This window comes from Mauremys reevesii, linkage group 20 (genome assembly GCF_016161935.1).
Source record: "Mauremys reevesii isolate NIE-2019 linkage group 20, ASM1616193v1, whole genome shotgun sequence".
NCBI classification, from domain to species: Eukaryota; Metazoa; Chordata; order Testudines; family Geoemydidae; genus Mauremys; species Mauremys reevesii.
The window spans coordinates 23,925,442-23,943,267 of NC_052642.1; the positions used below are offsets into that span (position 1 = coordinate 23,925,442).

Below are 17,826 nucleotides of genomic sequence, written 5' to 3' on the forward strand. Positions count from 1 at the left end.
CCAAGTCCTATATACTTGCTAATAGAAATTGTCTCTTTTTACGTTGTTCTCCTTGGCTTGCCTCTATTTCCACAGGGTTGGAGAGAGCCCAGCCACCCATGGGTGTCTAATCACACCTTCCCTTGGCCTCCCTTCTGCATACGCTAGCTCTTGCCTTGAATGGAACATGAGCACAATGAGCCCAGTCCTGAAGTCTCCCTTTGTCAGCCAGGCCGGATTCTGCTCTCTTTTCTCACCCTTGCCCTGCCAGGGACTCCTGCCTCACTTCTCCCTCCCCTCCTCCTCTCACTCTCATCTGTGCACTTGTTCCCACACTGGCCCCTGCACCGGGAACCCCTCCCAATCCTCTCATTTATAATGCCTGCTCAGGGCCCACTTCTGCCATGCAGCTCCTAAGCGTCGCTCTTCCCTGCCCCCAGCACTGGCAGACAGGCGCTCCTGGTCACCCAGAGCAGTTGAGCTGTGGGGTTTAGCTTGTAAGCGCCCAGGGCCAAGAGCCAACTCTTCCCAGTGTCTTACACAGCGCTGAGCGTGCTGCCAGCACTCAAGGTCCCAACCTTGTGCCATGCAGGCACTTGGCACAGCCCTCCTCCTCTCTCGCCCCTGGCCCTCTCTTCTTTATTAAATACCCACATCCCCTCGGCTACCTTACCCTGGGCTGCTTCTTACTGTCCCTTCCACTGCCCCCCGACCCCATTCCCTCCCAGTTACTGACCTCCTCACCCTCACACTCAGCCCCTTCCTCTCACGCGCTCTCGCCTCCTTCCTTTCAGCACTGCTGTCCCCCATCCCTTCATCCCACCTGTTCCTCCACCTACAGTCTCATTTCCCTTCTCTCTTGCACATACAAGCTTCTGGAAGTTGCCATTAACTGGTGCTGCTGGATAGGGTCTTCTAATGCCCTTCCAGATACACCACCCCATCTGGTTCCTGCCCTCTCCACTCAAACAGCTCTCACTCACTAAGGCTGCATCTCTAGTAGAAAACCTGTCCCAGAGTAATTAAATCCATCAACACATGCACACCAGCCTGGGCTCCCCAGTGATTGCTCCCTGGCCAAGCCTTTGGCCTCTCCTCCATCCTTCGCCTCGTGGATAGCCTTCAGTACTGTGGATCATACTCTCATCCCTAGGCTGCTATGACCCTATACTCTCCTGGTTCTCCTGGATACCATAGCTGTGGGCAATCTTAGCCCCTTTGCATAGATTCAGTTGTCTCTATGCTAATGACTCACAAATGTACTTCTGCCCTGCCCTGCATATCTGCCTGTCTCTGACATCTCATCCTGGGGATGGCTGGCTGCCAACCCACACTCAGTATGGCCTAACTGAGCTCCTTCTCCGTTTCTGCCATCCTGCACTGCAGTGAGCAGCAGCACCAGCCACCCTGGCCCTGGAGGTCCCTTGTGTAGCTTGCCTCTCCTCTCCCCACACATCTTTGCCATAGTCAACTCTTGCTGCTGTTTTGTCAGCCACATATGGAAAATCAAACCTTCCTTTTTGTCCTGGTGGCTAAGACACTTGTCCATGTCCTGGTCATCTCCTGCCTCCATTGCTGCCGTTCTCTTCTGTCAGGCGTGGAAGCCGAGGTGACCTAGCTCAGTAGAGCTAGGTAATGTTTGGAAAGCCCTGTGGGGAGGGAAACCTATGTCCTTGTGAAGTAACCGATGAAACCTCATGTGCCGGTGTTCTCCCTGTCTTTCATATCCTGTTTTAGCACCCTGCGCAGGTTCACTTCACCTGTATCCAGACAGGGCCCCTCAGTGTCTGCCTCATCTGGAGAGCTCCCAGACCGACGCACGTACCAGGGTGAGGAATAGCTTCTATTGGACTCACTTCTGCTGGTGAGAGAGACAAGGTCTCAGGCTGCACACACTCAGGCCTGTGTGGCTCGAAAGCCGATCTCGCTGACCAGCAGAAGTTGGTCCAATAAAAGATATCACCTCCCCCACCTTGTCTCTCTAATAGCCTGGGACCGCCACATTACAGATGCATGCTCGTACCATAATGCTTCAAAAGAGCAGGACAGTCGTGAGGGGCAGTCAGTACCAAGCACAATGGCGCAGACACCAAGATGTGGTCCTCAGACTTGTGAAAGTGAAGAGAATTGCAGTTCTCCCCTTGCCAAGCCCTGTGCACAAGGAGGGGCGGGGGCCGGGGCCGGGGCTCTGCGAAGTCCTGCGTCTGCCCCTTCAGCCCCAGGCAGCGTTCCGTAGAGTGTCACTGCATGTTAGTGGGGTGCTCTCACAGCTCCCCGAGAGCACAGGCAGCCAGTGTTGTGCCCACGTCGCTGCTGCTTTTAAAATACAAGGACACATTTTCTTTGTATTTGTGTGAGCATAGGAGCAATTAATGCTGAAAGTTGCTATTGTTATTGCTGATATAGCCCTGTACGTGGGTGTGGCATTTTACAGGCAAAGTTCCTGCCCGGGATCCAGCGCTGTAGAACGTAAGTCAGGGTCTCGTGCTCCAGGGGTCGGGGAAGTGGGAGGTCAGGGTGAGGGATGGGAGTGCTCTATGGAGGTCAGCTGCTGCTTTATGTTCGTGCCATTTTAAGTCGACTGCTGGTCGGGCACAGGCAGCATCAAGGGAGCTGCTGAGCAAAGCGCAGTGGGGTGAGGGCTCACTACGGGCTCAGGAGGCTGTTCCAGGTGTAAGGAGCGGTCTGAGAGAGACACATTCTAGTGCAGAAGGTGGAGACGGAGCCAGATGGCAAGCAAAGGCTGCATTACACGGAGTGCCCAAAGGAGATGATCAGAGATTCAGGCGGGAGCAGAGCTGTGAGATCCCAACAGATGTTAACAGGATGGGAGGCAGAAGGTGGCAGGAAGCCAGTGAGAGGCATTGAGGGGTAGGAGTGACATGGTCCTAATGGTGGCAGAGGGCAGCATGTTGGATTGGGGGGAGGTGAGAGATGACCGTGGTGAGGGTGAAAGAGTTGGGGTGTGTGGAGTGGAAAGGATGGAGGCTAACAACATTGAACAGGAAGAAATAAGATCTGGCAACACTGAGTGTGGGACAGAGGGGAGGTGACAAGCTGGGGTGACGGGAGGGCTCAGAGGCAGCAGGACACGTTGCATTTGAAGCAGTGGTGATCTGATCCTAGATTAGTTAGGTGTTGGAGGCAATTTCAGTTGTTTTCTATTTTAGCTCCTCCAGATCCTCAGGGCCTGGAAGGGATGGACAGGTGCTGTGTTGATGGCAGCATCCGTCCTTTCCTGCTCTCAGCACTTTCCCAACCAATAACATTGGGAGGAAAATGTTCCATACATGGTCCCTCCCCAGGTGTGGCATCTGGCCTTCCTGGTTCAGTTCGGTTGTTTAATGTTTGCTGTGTTTGTGTTACGGGAGAGTGAAATAAATACTTTCCCATTTGAAAAATTCTAGGCACTAGTTTTTAGACATGGAGGCAGCAAAAAATGACTGATGTTTGACACATGAGGGCTGGTTCCCTAGGTTGGCTATGGAACAACTTCATCCTGAACATGCCTCCGGAGCAGCTTCCTACTCAGCGTGTCATTGCCTGCAGGTGGGCACTGGTAGATGGCTGCACTGGGCGGGCAGGTGGCACTAATGCAGTGTGTCCTGGCACATGGCTGTGCTGGGTGGGCGGGCGGCACTAATGCAGTGTGTCCTGGCACATGGCTGCACTGGGCGGGCGGGTGGCACTAACGCAGTGTGTCCTGGTACATGGCTGCGCTGGGCGGGCGGCACTAATGCAGTGTGTCCTGGTACATGGCTGCTCTGGGCAGGCGGGCGGCACTAATGCAGTGTGTCCTGGCACATGGCTGTGCTGGGTGGGCGGGCGGCACTAATGCAGTGTGTCCTGGTACATGGCTGCACTGGGTGGGCGGGCGGCACTAATGCAGTGTGTCCTGGTACATGGCTGCGCTGGGTGGGCGGGCGGCACTAATGCAGTGTGTCCTGGTACATGGCTGTGCTGAGTGGGCGGGTGGCACTAATGCAGTGTGTCCTGGCACATGGCTGCGCTGGGCGGGCGGGCGGCACTAATGCAGTGTGTCCTGGTACATGGCTGCGCTGGGCGGGCGGGCGGCACTAATGCAGTGTGTCCTGGTACATGGCTGCGCTGGGCGGGCGGGCGGCACTAATGCAGTGTGTCCTGGTACATGGCTGCGCTGGGCGGGCGGGTGGCACTAATGCAGTGTGTCCTGGCACATGGCTGCGCTGGGCGGGCGGGCGGCACTAATGCAGTGTGTTCTGGTACATGGCTGCACTGGGCGGGCAGGTGGCACTAACGCAGTGTGTCCTGGTACATGGCTGCGCTGGGCGGGCGGGCGGCACTAATGCAGTGTGTCCTGGTACATGGCTGCACTGGGCGGGGGCAGGCGGCACTAATGCAGTGTGTCCTGGTACATGGCTGCACTGGGCGGGCAGGTGGCACTAATGCAGTGTGTCCTGGTAGATGGCTGCACTGGGTGGGGGCAGGTGGCACTAATACAGTGTGTCCTGGTACATGGCTGCACTGGGTGGGCAGGTGGCACTAATGCAGTGTGTCCTGGTACATGGCTGCTCTGGGCAGGCGGGCGGCACTAATGCAGTGTGTCCTGGTACATGGCTGCACTGGGTGGGCGGGCGGCACTAATGCAGTGTGTCCTGGTACATGGCTGCTCTGGGCAGGCGGGCGGCACTAATGCAGTGTGTCCTGGTACATGGCTGCACTGGGTGGGCGGGTGGCACTAATGCAGTGTGTCCTGGTAGATGGCTGCACTGGGTGGGCGGGCGGCACTAATGCAGTGTGTCCTGGTAGATGGCTGCACTGGGTGGGCGGGCGGCACTAATGCAGTGTGTCCTGGTACATGGCTGCACTGGGCGGGCAGGTGGCACTAATGCAGTGTGTCCTGGTACATGGCTGCACTGGGTGGGCAGTGTGCCCTGGCTGCTGCCAGGTACTAACACTCAGTTGGCAGTCGAGGTTGCTCAGGACTGTCTGTGACTCAGGCTGAGTGACTCCAGATTGTCTTTGCTTTTCCTTTGTAAAACCTAGTAAATCAAATGCGAACAATCCGTTTTGCAGCTCCACACGAGTGTCAGGAGAGCGCAGGTTCCCCAGCAGCCATGAGTCAGGCACGCTGCACTGATGCACTGGTTTCAGCTCTGTTTTCTCTCTGTGGAGCTTCGCGTGCTGTTGTGTGTTGGAAGATGTACACCCCGTGCTGACTGTGTGCGCAGTAACCCTGCCGTGGGAGCCGTACCTGGACATAGCCTGATTCATGTTCATTGTATCTGGGCAGTGGGATTGTTGCATGTTTGGTGTGGCAATGAGCAGTGTAATATGCCTTCTCTTGTGCCCCGGCCAAGTTGCTCAGGTCTCACCAATCACAGCTTCCCTTCATTCTGCTGCTTGTGAACTTGGGGTTCACCTTGAACTCATCAGAATACACTGCATTCCCCCAGACCATCTCTCCCTCCTCTCCGGTCTGAGTCCGTGCAGTGCTCATCGGGTGGGGACCTGCTCTGTTCACACCAGACCTGGTAATGTCTGGCCAGCAGCTCTGCCAAAGCCCAAAATTGGCTCCTAGCACACAGCTGGATTGCAAGGACAATGTTACATGGAGGGTGGAGCAAGCACATACCCCTTCTTCCTACTGTGCTTTCAGGAAATGTAGCTATAGCAGCTGTAAGTGTGAATGAAGTCAAAAGAATGGATCAGTGCCCCCCAGCCCCTCCCTCATCCAGCCCCATCCAGTGTCCGCACCCCTATTGTTCTGGTTCAGCTCCTCCGTGTCAGGGCACGCGCCCAGCAAATGCTCTCTGCATCTGGGTCCCAGGAGGAGGAGGTTTGGAGAGAACAGACAAAGAATAGGTTTTCCTTGCAGGCGAGCTGTGAATTCCAATTGCTTGTTCCCCTTCCTAGGTGTGTGTTTAACACCCAGCCCAGCTGGAAAGGAGTGATTCTGAGAGCCAGCCAGCCAAGCTGAATGTTCAGTACAAGTAGCAGAGCTGTGTTTGCTGCTTCCTGAGAGACAAGGCTGCAGAGCAGGATTCACAGGGGCTAGAGCTCCACTCCAGTTCAGAGTTACCTCTCTGACAGGCTAGCGAAGCCTGTCCTGCTTGGAGCAGCCCTTTCCCACAGAGGCACACGACTCTCCTAACGTCAGCGGGAGTCCCCTAAGTGACAGCAGTTCGCTGTGGAGCGAAGTACAGAGCAGCATTTCTCTCTCCCCAGAGTGGCAGCTGGAAGCAGTGTCAGTGCGCTGCCTCCCGCCCTGCCATGAGCATGCTGCAAGTGTGGTTCTTGTGGTGGCGGGAAGTGCCAGTATCGCTAATATCTTTGGGCTGTGGTGTAGCAGCTGACCAAGTTGTGGAGGCATTTTTCTGGTGTCATTAAACTCCCTCCCATAGCCCCACCCTCTGTTTTCAAGGGAATTTGGGTTCCCAGGGAGCTCCTCCCCACAGACTGCACACCCTGTCTGGCTGTGCCACTCCCTAGAGGCTGTTGGCATTCCCATTCCAGCTGCGCTTTGCTGGACGTTCGCAGGGCCCTTGCCTGGAGCCTGATGCACACATTGGCTGCCCAGGTGGACAGCTATTATTTGTAGGGAAATCGTTCAGCTGCTTCTCCATGAGATTCAGCCGTGCTGGGGCACGGTGCAGTGTTCAGAGTGGCAGCAGATGGATGAGGCCAGTGTTTTGCAGAGTATTAGTTTTGGTTTTCGGAACGGAGACTTTACATCATGCTGCTGTGACTTAGGTACCTGTTTCCTCTAACATGGGCAGCCTTGCTCCCCACGCACGTTTGCTCTGCCATTCACTGAACATAATGCGATTTTGCTTAGTAACACTCCTGTGCCTTGCTGGTTTGCTGAGGGTTTGACAGTGTGATTTCTGGTGTCTCCGAGGTGGGAAGAGCAGCATTCTGGGAGCAGTGTACTCGACAGTATTTTAACTCTACAAAGTCACGTGAAAATCAGTGGGGCGACCATCCAATTCGGGTACTAGCCTAAAAACACATGAAGGAAATGAAACCCACACAACCTGCTAGAATTACACTGGACCTGACTCAAGTCTACAAACATACGTTAATTCAGATTTCCTGCTGCCACTCCCCATAACTCCCCCATATACCTGCGTGTTAGCTCAAAGACCCTCTGGTCAGACTCTTTTGGTTTGCACACCCCCCCCCCCCCCGTATTCAGTGGGGTGAAATGATAAGGCTGAGTTCCCTTGGTTTGGGGGCTGAGGAGGGACTGTGTTTTTCCTGGCAGAGTGGCCTTTCCCATATTCAGTACCAGTCTGTCATAGCAAAACACTTCAGTTCTTTTCATGTGCTACAAGTTACCGAGCAATGCAGCCAGTTTCCCCAGGGCAGGCTCCCAGTTCAGTAAGGTCTGGATTCCAACCTGGGAAAGCTGCTTGTATTTGAGTCGCTGAGGACAGGAGCAGAGCCACTCTGAGCAGTAGCCAGGTGGTAGCCGCATTACTGACTTCTGTGGTTTTGAGCTGCTGAAGTTAAATGGTCTCTTCCAACCTCAGAAGTTTTCTTATCCCAAGTTTCCAGAAAGAGGAGCAGAAAATTCCCAAGTCTTTCATCCCCGTTCAAATATCCACCAGGGCAAGGAACTGGGGACCGTAGAGTGGAATCTCAGATGACATTCTCTGGAAAGCAAACTTCACAGAGTGTAAGTATTAGCCTAGCCAGTGCCCTCTGCATGGATTTGGCCTGCGTCTGCACCTCTTCCCTTCCTGGGCAGATTAACAGAGGCTGGAGAGGGTGAATCACAGAGTCTGCCTGAGGACCCCGTCTGCTTTGAAGCCTTTGGCACTTCTGTGAGATATTTAAATGACAGACAGACATCTAGAGAGCCGTAAATGTGTGCTTGGTGCCAGCGAAACCACAGAGAAGATACTGCATTTGTGGTGCAGGGAGGTTCAAATATCTGTGGTCAAACTTAAAATTTGACATAAAACTCTCATCTGTGATGGAAGGCATCCAGGAGCTGCACAGAGGACGCACAAGCTGTGCAAACTCACCCAGACTGCTTCCAGATTAGCTCTGCCAGTATGAGGCAGAATGTTCTAGCTCCTTAACTGTTGTTTCCCTCCCACTGTTAAGGCCATAAGTCAGATCTCCAAGGGATGCAGCAACCGGTGTCTGTTTCCATGGGCAGGACTCTACCATGCTCTGGTTGTTACTGACACTGTTTTGCGTTCTGCAAACTTCAGAGAACCTGGAGGCCCAACCCCCCTTTCCTGCCAAACGGACTGTGTGCCTTCCATATTGCCCCTGCTGTCAGCCTCTGAGCCACATCAGCTGTGGGCCTTGCTCATCACCAGCAACTTCGCTATCAGAAGATGTTGGGAAACAGCTCAATGAGCTACTTCATTTCAGGCCAGCTCCACATTCTCCTTTACCAGGCAGGTCACTGCTGCCAGCTGGGGACCTTCAGAAACCATTCCTGGGTTGAACAAGCTTCTCTGACCTGTTCTAGCTTTAGTGAATCAACTCAGAGGCCACAGAGAAAGGGCAGCGTGTGTCTGTCAGGGGTGCAGGAGTCCCTTTTCCCTTGCTTAGCCATACGCCCTCCACCAGAGAGCCTGCTAACTGCTTTCTTATTTCTCTCGCAACTCCACAAAACAGCTCTGACAGGGCACACAGCCTCGGAATTAGCAGTAGACACTTCCCACAGTGATGGAAGGGGGTTCCACTGATGTCGGTGATTCCCCCCCCCCCCCCAAGAGGCAATAACTAGGTCGACTGAAGAGTTCTTCACTGAGCTAGCTGCAGCTACAGCCTGCTTTAGGTTGACCTAGCTACATCGCAGAGGGTGCAAAAATGTTCACAGCCCTAGGGAACAGTCACTGGACCAAACCTATCCTGCCACTCAGACTCAGCTCTCTAGAGATGATGGACTCCCCACTGCTAATTGAGGCTTTGCAAGGCCAGCTGGCCAGCCCTTTGTAGACTTCTCAGAGTGTGTAGAGTAGCTGAAGGAGACTTTGCGTTTCTGCCTCCCGGTTATTTGCTCTGTAAAATTACCAAGTTGTAAAAGTTGATTGAAGGCATCAGGGGGTGTGACACAATTAGCCTCGCTGAGGAAAAGCTGTATGTACAGCAGCCTGGTCCAGCACTGACGGAAGAAGCTGCCCCAAAGCTGATCGAGAGCAAGAATCTGGTTAGTGTCTGGTGATGTCACCTTGTGAGTGCCAGGTGCACTGCATTTGCAGCTCACAGGAGTGAGTCCCTCCCTGCCTTTAGTCTCCTGTAGCACATGTGCTGCCTTCATGGCTGCGTGTGCTTCAGGCTGGCTTCTGGCCTTCCTGTGCCCATGGCTTTGAGCAGTGCTTCAGCACAGAATCCTCTAGTAACATAGCGAGAGAGCTAATACTGCCCATCACCTGTTAGTGCCTTTCCCTCCGACATATTTCAGCCACCCCACCCCGGGGCCAGCATGGGGAAAAGGAGGCAAAGGACACCGAGGGAGGGGGGGTTGGAGCAGGGATTACACCTGGGGAGCTTTGGTGCCCTGTCCTGTGGTCTTCTGTAAATGGTCACTGGAAGGCAAAAATAGCAGGGCTGGGCTGATAGCATTAAAACTGCAAAGGCTCTTTGAAAATGCACCAGCTGGTGCAATTAACATGCATCCCACTGTGTCAGGCAGTTAGCATGTTAATGTATGTCCTGCTGTGTCTTTGTGAATGATTAGCATGTTAACATATGACCTGTGAATTAGCAGGCAGTTAGCCCTCCTCACTGTGCGTTAGCAGGCAGGCAGCATGTGCGGGGGGGGGGGGGGGGAAGAGTGTCTTACTGCGTATCTGACATGTTTGAGTTAGCATAGGCCCAACCTAGCCCCCATGAAATCATTAGGCCCGTGATCCATGCAGCTACTGCACCTTACCTCCGAAGCCACCCCACGGCGATCCCCTCCTCAGACCTCCAGCTGCGTGTCCCCAGGAGATGCTGTGGTAGTGAGGGGCACTGTCATCCCAGCAGCACTCATGTCTCTAGGGAACTGAGCCCAGGTCACAGTAGGGCACCAGACCACTTCACCAAAGCTTGGTTTCAGTTTTCCTTTTCAAGTGGCTGTGTGCGTGTCAAGCTGATTGTAGCCTTCAGTGAATACTTGAAGCCAGGGTTTTCGGTTCCTGCTGTCTCACTGCACAGCCTGTGGGGGAAGGGCACGTTCTGCTGTTGGGCCCCGTCTGCTGCTGCACCTCAGCAAATCCACTCTCTAGTTTTGCATTTGAACTTTCAGTTCTTTCTGCAGCATCAGAGATATACACATCGTCCCGCCCCACCCCCCAGGCTGCTCCTTCCCAGCTGAGCCTGCGTGAAGAGTAACTGATGGCCCCGGGCTGCCCCTTTGGGTCAGATGGGCTCGCTGGGGTGAAGCCCAGTGGCCTGGAACATTCTTGGCATGCTGGGGCTGATACGGGTGCTTCCGTTTCCACCCTGAAACAGGAAGCTTCCAGCGCCCTGTGTAGCTGTGTGTCACGCAGGCTGCTGCTGTACAGTACCAGCTACCCGGGTGCGAGTCAGGGTCAGCCTGCTCAGACCGTGTGAGAGAGGCCACCGTTCCCGGTGCCATTCTGAACTGGGGAGAGCCCAGCCCTGGGCTGCTGGCTGCTAGCAAGGCTGTTATTCCTGGGTGTTCACGCGATGGGGGGGTGCTGAGGTTATTTGCTTCTGATGCAGCCTGGAAAACTGTGTTCATGAGGCAAGTTACTGGGGGATTATGTCACAGTCCATCAGCTGGGCGCTTCTCCCTTTGAACACTCTCAGCCTGTGTTAGCCTGGCAGGAAATCATTTGCTTCCTAGTTGGATTTTTTTTCAGGGAGGGGGTAAGAGGCCATGCCTAGTTGCCCCCACCCCACCCCTGTGGGGTGCGGGAGGACTTTTCTGCACCATCGCTGGTCACTCTCCAGGCTGAAGCTCCCTGGCTTTGTGGGGGATTTTGCAATTTATTCCTGGCCCCTCCTGTTTACTCCCAGGCTCTTCTCCCTCAGGTGTCTGGGGGAAAGCGTCTCTCACGGTGGGCTAGGAATGCAGCCCCGTGGCCACATTGCAGGAGCTGGGGCGGCGCTGAGTCCTGTTGGTGTAGCTGCGGTGCACGCACAACTGCCGTTAATGTCGGAGGTGCTTCCCAAAAATCCCTTCAGGATGCCCAGCTGCTTAGCCAGGCTGGGCCCCTCACGCCAATCCCAGGTCCTGCATTGAGCTGTATTCCTGCCATCATCTGCTTGTGTGCTAGACCTTGAGTGACCAGCTAGAGACTCCACCTCGTGCTGCTAGTGACCAGAGAGGTTGCTCCACTCACCAGTCCCCAGCAAGCTCTTTGCAGGCCTGTGAGTCCTTCCTCTGTGGGTGACACAGGGGAGCCCCAATGCTTTGTGTCCCAGCAGCACCCACTCACCCCACCACGTCACTCCCGCACACGTGTGCAAGCCCAGGCACCACCACACCCAAGTATTCGCACAGCTGTGCTGAGCTGCTGGAGCTGGGCATGCATGGTCATTTACACAGCAGCCCAGGCCCATAGAACTGCTGAGATTAGAGCTGGAAAAGTCCTGTCACTGAAGCCATCTGCTCTGAGCCAAGGCAGGACTGGGCACCAGGGACTTAGCGAGTCTAGTTTGCAGTGACCCAAGCAAGGGGTTTTCCCATTTCCCCAACATCTCCACAGCCTGGTAGCTCTCATAGGCAGGACGTTCCCTTGATATTCAGCCTAGCTCTATCATTCTTTGTTCCTTCCAGCTTTGCTCCTCCACAGAACAATTGATTGGGGTGGCCGATGGTGTGACGAAGTGGGACTGTTTTTAATGTTTCCTCTGAATACTGTGTAGGTGCCTCAGTTATGGCCGACCCTCTGTCTCCTGGCAACTAATGGCCCGGGCCTTCCCCCCGCCCGTGCAAGGGGTTGCTAAAGGTGTGGGAGACAGAGAGATCAGGTGACCTCCTGGCCCGGGAAAGAGACAAAGCCCAGAGAGGAGGGGCTGGAGGGGTTTGGCAGTTTTGGAAGCTGGCTGGGAAATAGAGAGGGGCGCCCGACTGGGCTTGGGCCTCCCAGCGGGGCTGTGGCCTCCCTGCGGCCCCAGATGGACCTAACTAAAGGGGGTCCTGCTGTCTGTACTGGCAAGATCTGTGTTCCTGTCATCTAAATAAACCTCTGTGTTACTGGCTGGCTGAGAGTCACGTCTGACTGCAAAGTGGGGGTGCAGGACCCAATGGCTTCCCCAGGACCCCGCCTGGGCGGACTCGCTGTGGGAAGCGCACGGAGGGGCACGTGCTGAATGCTCCAAGGAGAGACCCAGGAGCCGTGTGAGCTTCTTGCCCTGCAGACAGTCTGCTCCGAGGGAGAGGAGGCTCCCCAGAGTCCTGACTGGCTTTGTGGGGAGCAGCTCCAGAGCATCCCCGGGGACTCCGTGACAGGCGAGGGCAGTGGTGTTGCCTCCAGGACATATTCCAGGGTGTCCAGTCTAGGTTTAGGGGTGTTCCAAGCAGTGAAGTGCCCACTCTTCCCTTGGGAGATGATACCCAGCCTAGATCATAAGAATGGTCAAATTGGATCAAAGCAATGGTCCATCTAGCCCAGTATCCTGTCTTCCGTGCCAGTGCCAGAGGGAGTGAACAGAATAGGCAGTCATCCGAGTGACCCATTCCCTGTCATCCACTCCCAGCTTCTTGCAAACAGAGGCTAGGGACACTCACTTGCTGGAGGATTCTCTGCACCTTGGGATCTTTAAACCACGATTTGAGGACTTCAATAACTCAGACATAGGTTAGGGGTTTGTTACAGGAGTGGGTGGGTGAGATTCTGTGGCCTGCGTTGTGCAGGAGGTCAGACTAGATGGTCATAATGGTCCCTTCTGACCTTAAAGTCTATGAGTCTATGAGCATGGGGTTGCATTCCTGCCCATCCTGGCTAATAGCCACTGATAGACCTATCCTCCAGGAACTTATCTATTTCTTTGCTGAAGGTTGTTATGGTTTTGGCCTTCACAAAATCCTCTGGAAATGAGTTCCACAGGTTGTCTGTGCATTGTGTGAATAAATACTTCCTTTTGTTTGTTTTAAACCTGCTGCCTATTTATTTAATTGGGTGACCCCTCGTTCTTATGTTATGTGGAGGAGTAAATAGCACTTCCTGATTCACTTTCTCCACACCAGTCAAGATTTTATAGACCTCTATCATATCCCCCATTAGTCGTCTCTTTTCCATGCTGAAAAGTCCCAGTCTTTATTCTCTCCTCATATGGCAGCTGTTCCATACCCCTAATCATTTTTGTTGCCCTTCTCTGTACCTTTTCCAATTCCAATACATCTTTTTTTATATGGGGTGACCAGATCTGCACACAGTATTCAAGATGTGGGCGTACCATGGATTTATATAGAGGCAATATGATATTTTCTGTCTTATCTGTCCCTTTCTTAGTGATTCCCAACATTCCGTTTGCTTTTTTGACTGCCGCTGCACATTGAGTGGATGTTTTCAGAGAACTATCAATGACTCCAAGATCTCTTTCTTGAGCAGGGCCGGCTCCAGACCCCAGCGCGCCAAGCGCGCGCTTGGGGCGGCGTCCCGCGGGAGGGCGGCAGGCAGCTCCGGTGGACCTCCCGCAGGCATGCCTGCAGAGGGTCCGCTGGTCCCGCAGCTCCTGTGGAGCATCCGCAGGCATGCCTGCGGAGATCCACCGGAGCCGCGGGACCAGCGGACCCTCCACAGGCACGTCTGAAGGAGGTCCACCGGAGCCACGGGACCGGCGACCGCCAGAGCGCCCCCCGCGGTATGCCGCCGTGCTTGGGGCAGTGCAAATCCTAGAGCCGCCCCTGTTCTTGAGTGGTAACAGCTAATTTAGACCCCATCATTTTATATGTATAGTTTGGATTTTGTTTTCCAACGTGCATCACTTTGCATTTATCATCATTGAATTTCATCTGCCATTTTATTGCCCAGTCACCTGGTTTTGTGAGATCCTTTTGTAACTCTTCACAGTCAGCTTTGGACTTAACTAGGTTGAGTAATTTTGTATCATCTGCAAATTTTGCCACCTCACTGTTTACTCCTTTTCCCAGATCATTTATGAATATGTTGAATAGGACTGGGCCCAGTACAGACCCCTGGGGGGACACCACTGTTTACCTCTCTCCATTCTGAAAACTGACCATTTATTCCTACCCTTCGTTTCCTATCTTTTAACCAGTTACCACTCCATGAGAGAACCTTCCCTCTTATCCCATGACAGCTTACTTTGCTTAAGAGCCTTTGGTGAGGGCCCTTGTCAAAGGCTTTCTGAAAATCTAAGTACGCTATATCCACTGGATCCCCTTGTGCTCATGTTTGTTGACCCCCTCAAAGAATTCTTGTAGATTGGTGAGGGATGATTTCCCTTTACACAAACCATGTTGACTCTTCCCCCACAAATCGTGTTCGTGTGTGTCTGGTAGTTCTGTTCTGCACGATAGTTTCAACATTCCCGACAGTTTTCCTGATGTTCAGACAACATTTCCCTTCTCTTAGTTCAACACCATTCCCCCTTGTGCCACTCTCCCCTTCACTCTCGGATCCCCTTCGACCATGAATCGTTCTTTAGCTAAACCGAAGGCATTTCGGCTCAGATCCTGCAAGGGCTTTTAGGTACCTGACTCACACTGAAATCAGCGGGAGATAGGTGCCTAAATATCTCTGAGGATCTGGGGCTTTAGCCTTTCCATTTTCCCTTCTGGCAGCCCACCACCACCACCCACAGAGGCCTCTGCCCCGGGGAGTCAGAGGCAGGTTTGTTACTCCTGCTGGCTTGCGGCAGTTAGCAATGTCTGTACGAGCGACTCGGAGGAGAGGGCGTCTGAGCTGGCTTGCGGCAGTTAGCAATGTCTGTGAGCGACTCGGAGGAGAGGGTGTCTGAGTGATGGGCCCTTTAATTCTGTGCTGCTTCAGACACAGAGGAAAGCCCTGCGCTTGTTACATAAGGCTCCCTAGTTCATGCAGTAGCTGGGGCACAAGGTCAGGGGTCACAGTGGGGTCAGGTGGTTGACACACTGTAACAACAAGGTGGTTAAAATTAGCCCACAGAGAGGAAACTGGCAGCATTGTGGAAGTGCAGAAGTTTCCTCTGCGCTGCAGCCTGGTGTGGGGGGGGACGGGGGGGGCACACTGCGTGCCGCCTGCCAGCCCATTACTCACTGTCACCTGGCCCCTCGTGCTACCTCAGCCCTGCTTCTGTATTTCTGTTCTCCCCACTGCATGTGTTTGGTATACGCAGTGTTTCCCATAGCAACATGGGATCCTGACTGCTGTTGCTCGGCACAGCTGGGATGCACTGCACTGCTGCCCCATCTCTTCCCCATGTCCACACTGTGTGTTGAGCCGCCCAGTTATCTCCCATTGTGTGTGGTGCCGCCCCTGCTTCCTGATGTCTGATCCTTGGGCCCTCCCGATGGGTGCTGGGCACTCAGGTTCACTGTGGTTGCACTGGAGTGAAATCAGCAAGAACCCAGAAATGAGCTGTCTGGTTCTGGGGTCCATGAGTGGGGAGCAGGCTGGGGCCTTCTGATTTGGGGAGCAGAATCTGGGCACTACTTCCAGTGTAAACAGAGTAAAGTGGAGCCAGAACCAAAGTCCATGTGAGACTGGTACAAAGAGAAATCCAGTGAGCATGAGCAAGCAGGGCACAAGGGTAACTTGTTGCTGTGAACTTGGCCATCATAGGTTTGTAGCACTTGCGGCCCCGGTTTGCAGTGGACAGGACAAACAGTCGCCAAGGGTTCGGCTCTCCCAGGCTGGTGTCCCAGGGAAAGCAGCAGGCAGAGAGGGTACAGGCGCAGTGCTGGGCTAGCTAGCAGGGGAAGGGATTCTGATCTGCCCACGGTCTGGTGCAGGGCTGGGGGGCTTGTGGCACCAGGGGGGAGCATTCCAGGCTCTGGTGCTCTGGAAACTCCATCCGAGAGTCTCATACATTTGATAATTACCTACGCTACTGAATTGCATCCTGGCTAGCTCAGCCCTGACAGGCTCCCTGGTTACTTTGTGAGCTGAGCTCATGGGCTGAGGCAGCAATGGGGTCCAGGAGGTGTGTGGCTTTTGTAAAGTACCCCCACCTGCTGGCTCTCAGCACCGGTGTCCTTCCCCTGACAGCTGTCCGCCTGACCCCTGCTCTTAGAGCGTTGAACCCTCCTGCTTCCACTGGGGAGGCTGTCGGGGGCTCCTGTTGATTTAGCTGAAATGAAACAGCCAGGACGGTCCTCCTCATTGACCTCCCACTTGAGCAGGTTTCCAGCTCTTGGGTGGGAATTCTGCCTGGGGGTGGGAGGCCTTTCCTTCAGCTCCGACCCGGGAGCGGGCTGCCAGGGAGAGGCTGGGGAGGTGGCCTCTGTCTGCCGTGCACAAGAGGTGTCGGGGCCTGTGCTTGCATTAGCCTGCCCCAGTTCTCCCTGCCCTGGGCCACAAGCTCAGATACCGGAGCTGGGCATCAAACCAAAGGGGGCTGAGGAACCATCCTCTCCCAGGTGCTTACTTGGCCCTGCTATATGCATCGGCGCTGCTCGCAGCAGCTGGGCCCCAGGCTCCAAGGTTTCCCTTTGGTCAGTGGCTGACCACCGCTGCTCTCTGCCTTCCCTGGGCACTGACTCGGTTTTTCTTTCTCTCCCTGACCCCCTTGTCCTCACCCTGTAGGTTATTGCAGCTGACTGCAAGAGGGTCACAGTTCTGAAGTATTTCCTGGAAGCCCTTTGTGGACAAGAAGAGCCTTTGCTGGCATTCAAGGGTGGAAAATATGTATCAGTGGCACCCGTCCCAGACGCCATGGGAAAGGAAATGGGAAGCCAAGAGGGAAAACAACTGGAAGATCAGGTACCGTGCGGGAAGAGCGCGCCTCGGCGAAGGAAGGGTCGCCCCTGTGGGGCCCTGCAGCTCCCACTGTTTATAGCCAGGGTGGCTGTGTGTGCATTCTGCACTGGGGCGAGGGGAGGGGACTGGTGAGCAGCCCTGGTCTCTCGAGTCTACTTCGCTGGTGCCCCTTCCTGCCAGTCCCACCCATGTGCCTCTGTCTTGCTCACTGCTATGAGTTCCAGATGCTGCTGTTCCATGCGTAAAGGGGGAAGAGCTCTCCTAGCGTGCAGCGCGGGAGCCCGGCGAGGGGGTGTCAGGGTTCAGGCTCAGTGTGGCAGAGGCCTGAACTCCAGCCTCCAGCACACGCACAGGAAGAGCTGACATTCGCGCCCCCTCCCTCCCCTGCCTCTCACATCCTGATGTGATTAAGGAATTCTCTCTTGTTTTTCTGCCCTTGCTTGTTCCTGTAGCCCTCGCTTCGCTCCAGGCTCAGTGTGTGTCCGGCGGCCCTGCCAGCCACACTGCAGGTGGACACTTTCCTTGTGTTTAATCTTGCAGTTTGAAATGCCAGGGAACCAGTGGAGGCATTTGGAGCTAGGGGCTGGGTGGCCCTGGCTCTGCCCATCCTCCTCCATCGGGGCTAGAAAGACACAGCAGGTTAGAGTAGGGAAAGCCCTGTGGGTGGCCTGCCTTCGGAGAGTCCACTTAGCTAGCTCAGCTGTCCCCAGAGGAGCCCAGGCACCCAGCTAGAGAGTGTTAGCTCCCTTCAGCCCGCCTGCGATCTCCGCATGGCAGCACTGGGCGTGACCCTGACCTGCAGGGGGACAGACCAGGACTGCAGCTCTTGGGAAGGACAGTCCGAGATCCCGGCAGCAGTGGTCATAAGCCACTGTGATACACAGAGACGTGAATCCTTCCGCTCTGAGACAGAGACAGACCAGAGAGAGAGAACGACCCATCTGGAGTTTTGTGGCACAGTTCAGTGTCTGCCACTCGGGCACCCTCATTCCTCTCAGCAGGGATTTCCTGGCGGCAGGAA

At 54.7% G+C, this 17,826-nt stretch overlaps 1 protein-coding gene across 9 annotated transcripts in view; it reads left to right on the plus strand.

Annotated features, from left to right (window-relative positions):
• The window catches only part of SMG6 (SMG6 nonsense mediated mRNA decay factor), a 142,590-nt gene that overhangs the window by 106,782 nt on the left and 17,982 nt on the right, over positions 1-17,826 (plus strand). For all 9 annotated transcript variants that reach the window (XM_039508330.1, XM_039508326.1, XM_039508325.1 and 6 more), the window contains exon 14: positions 16,632-16,808. In XM_039508330.1, coding sequence (XP_039364264.1) covers positions 16,632-16,808 — 177 coding nt within the window. The remainder of the gene's footprint in view (positions 1-16,631; positions 16,809-17,826) is intronic.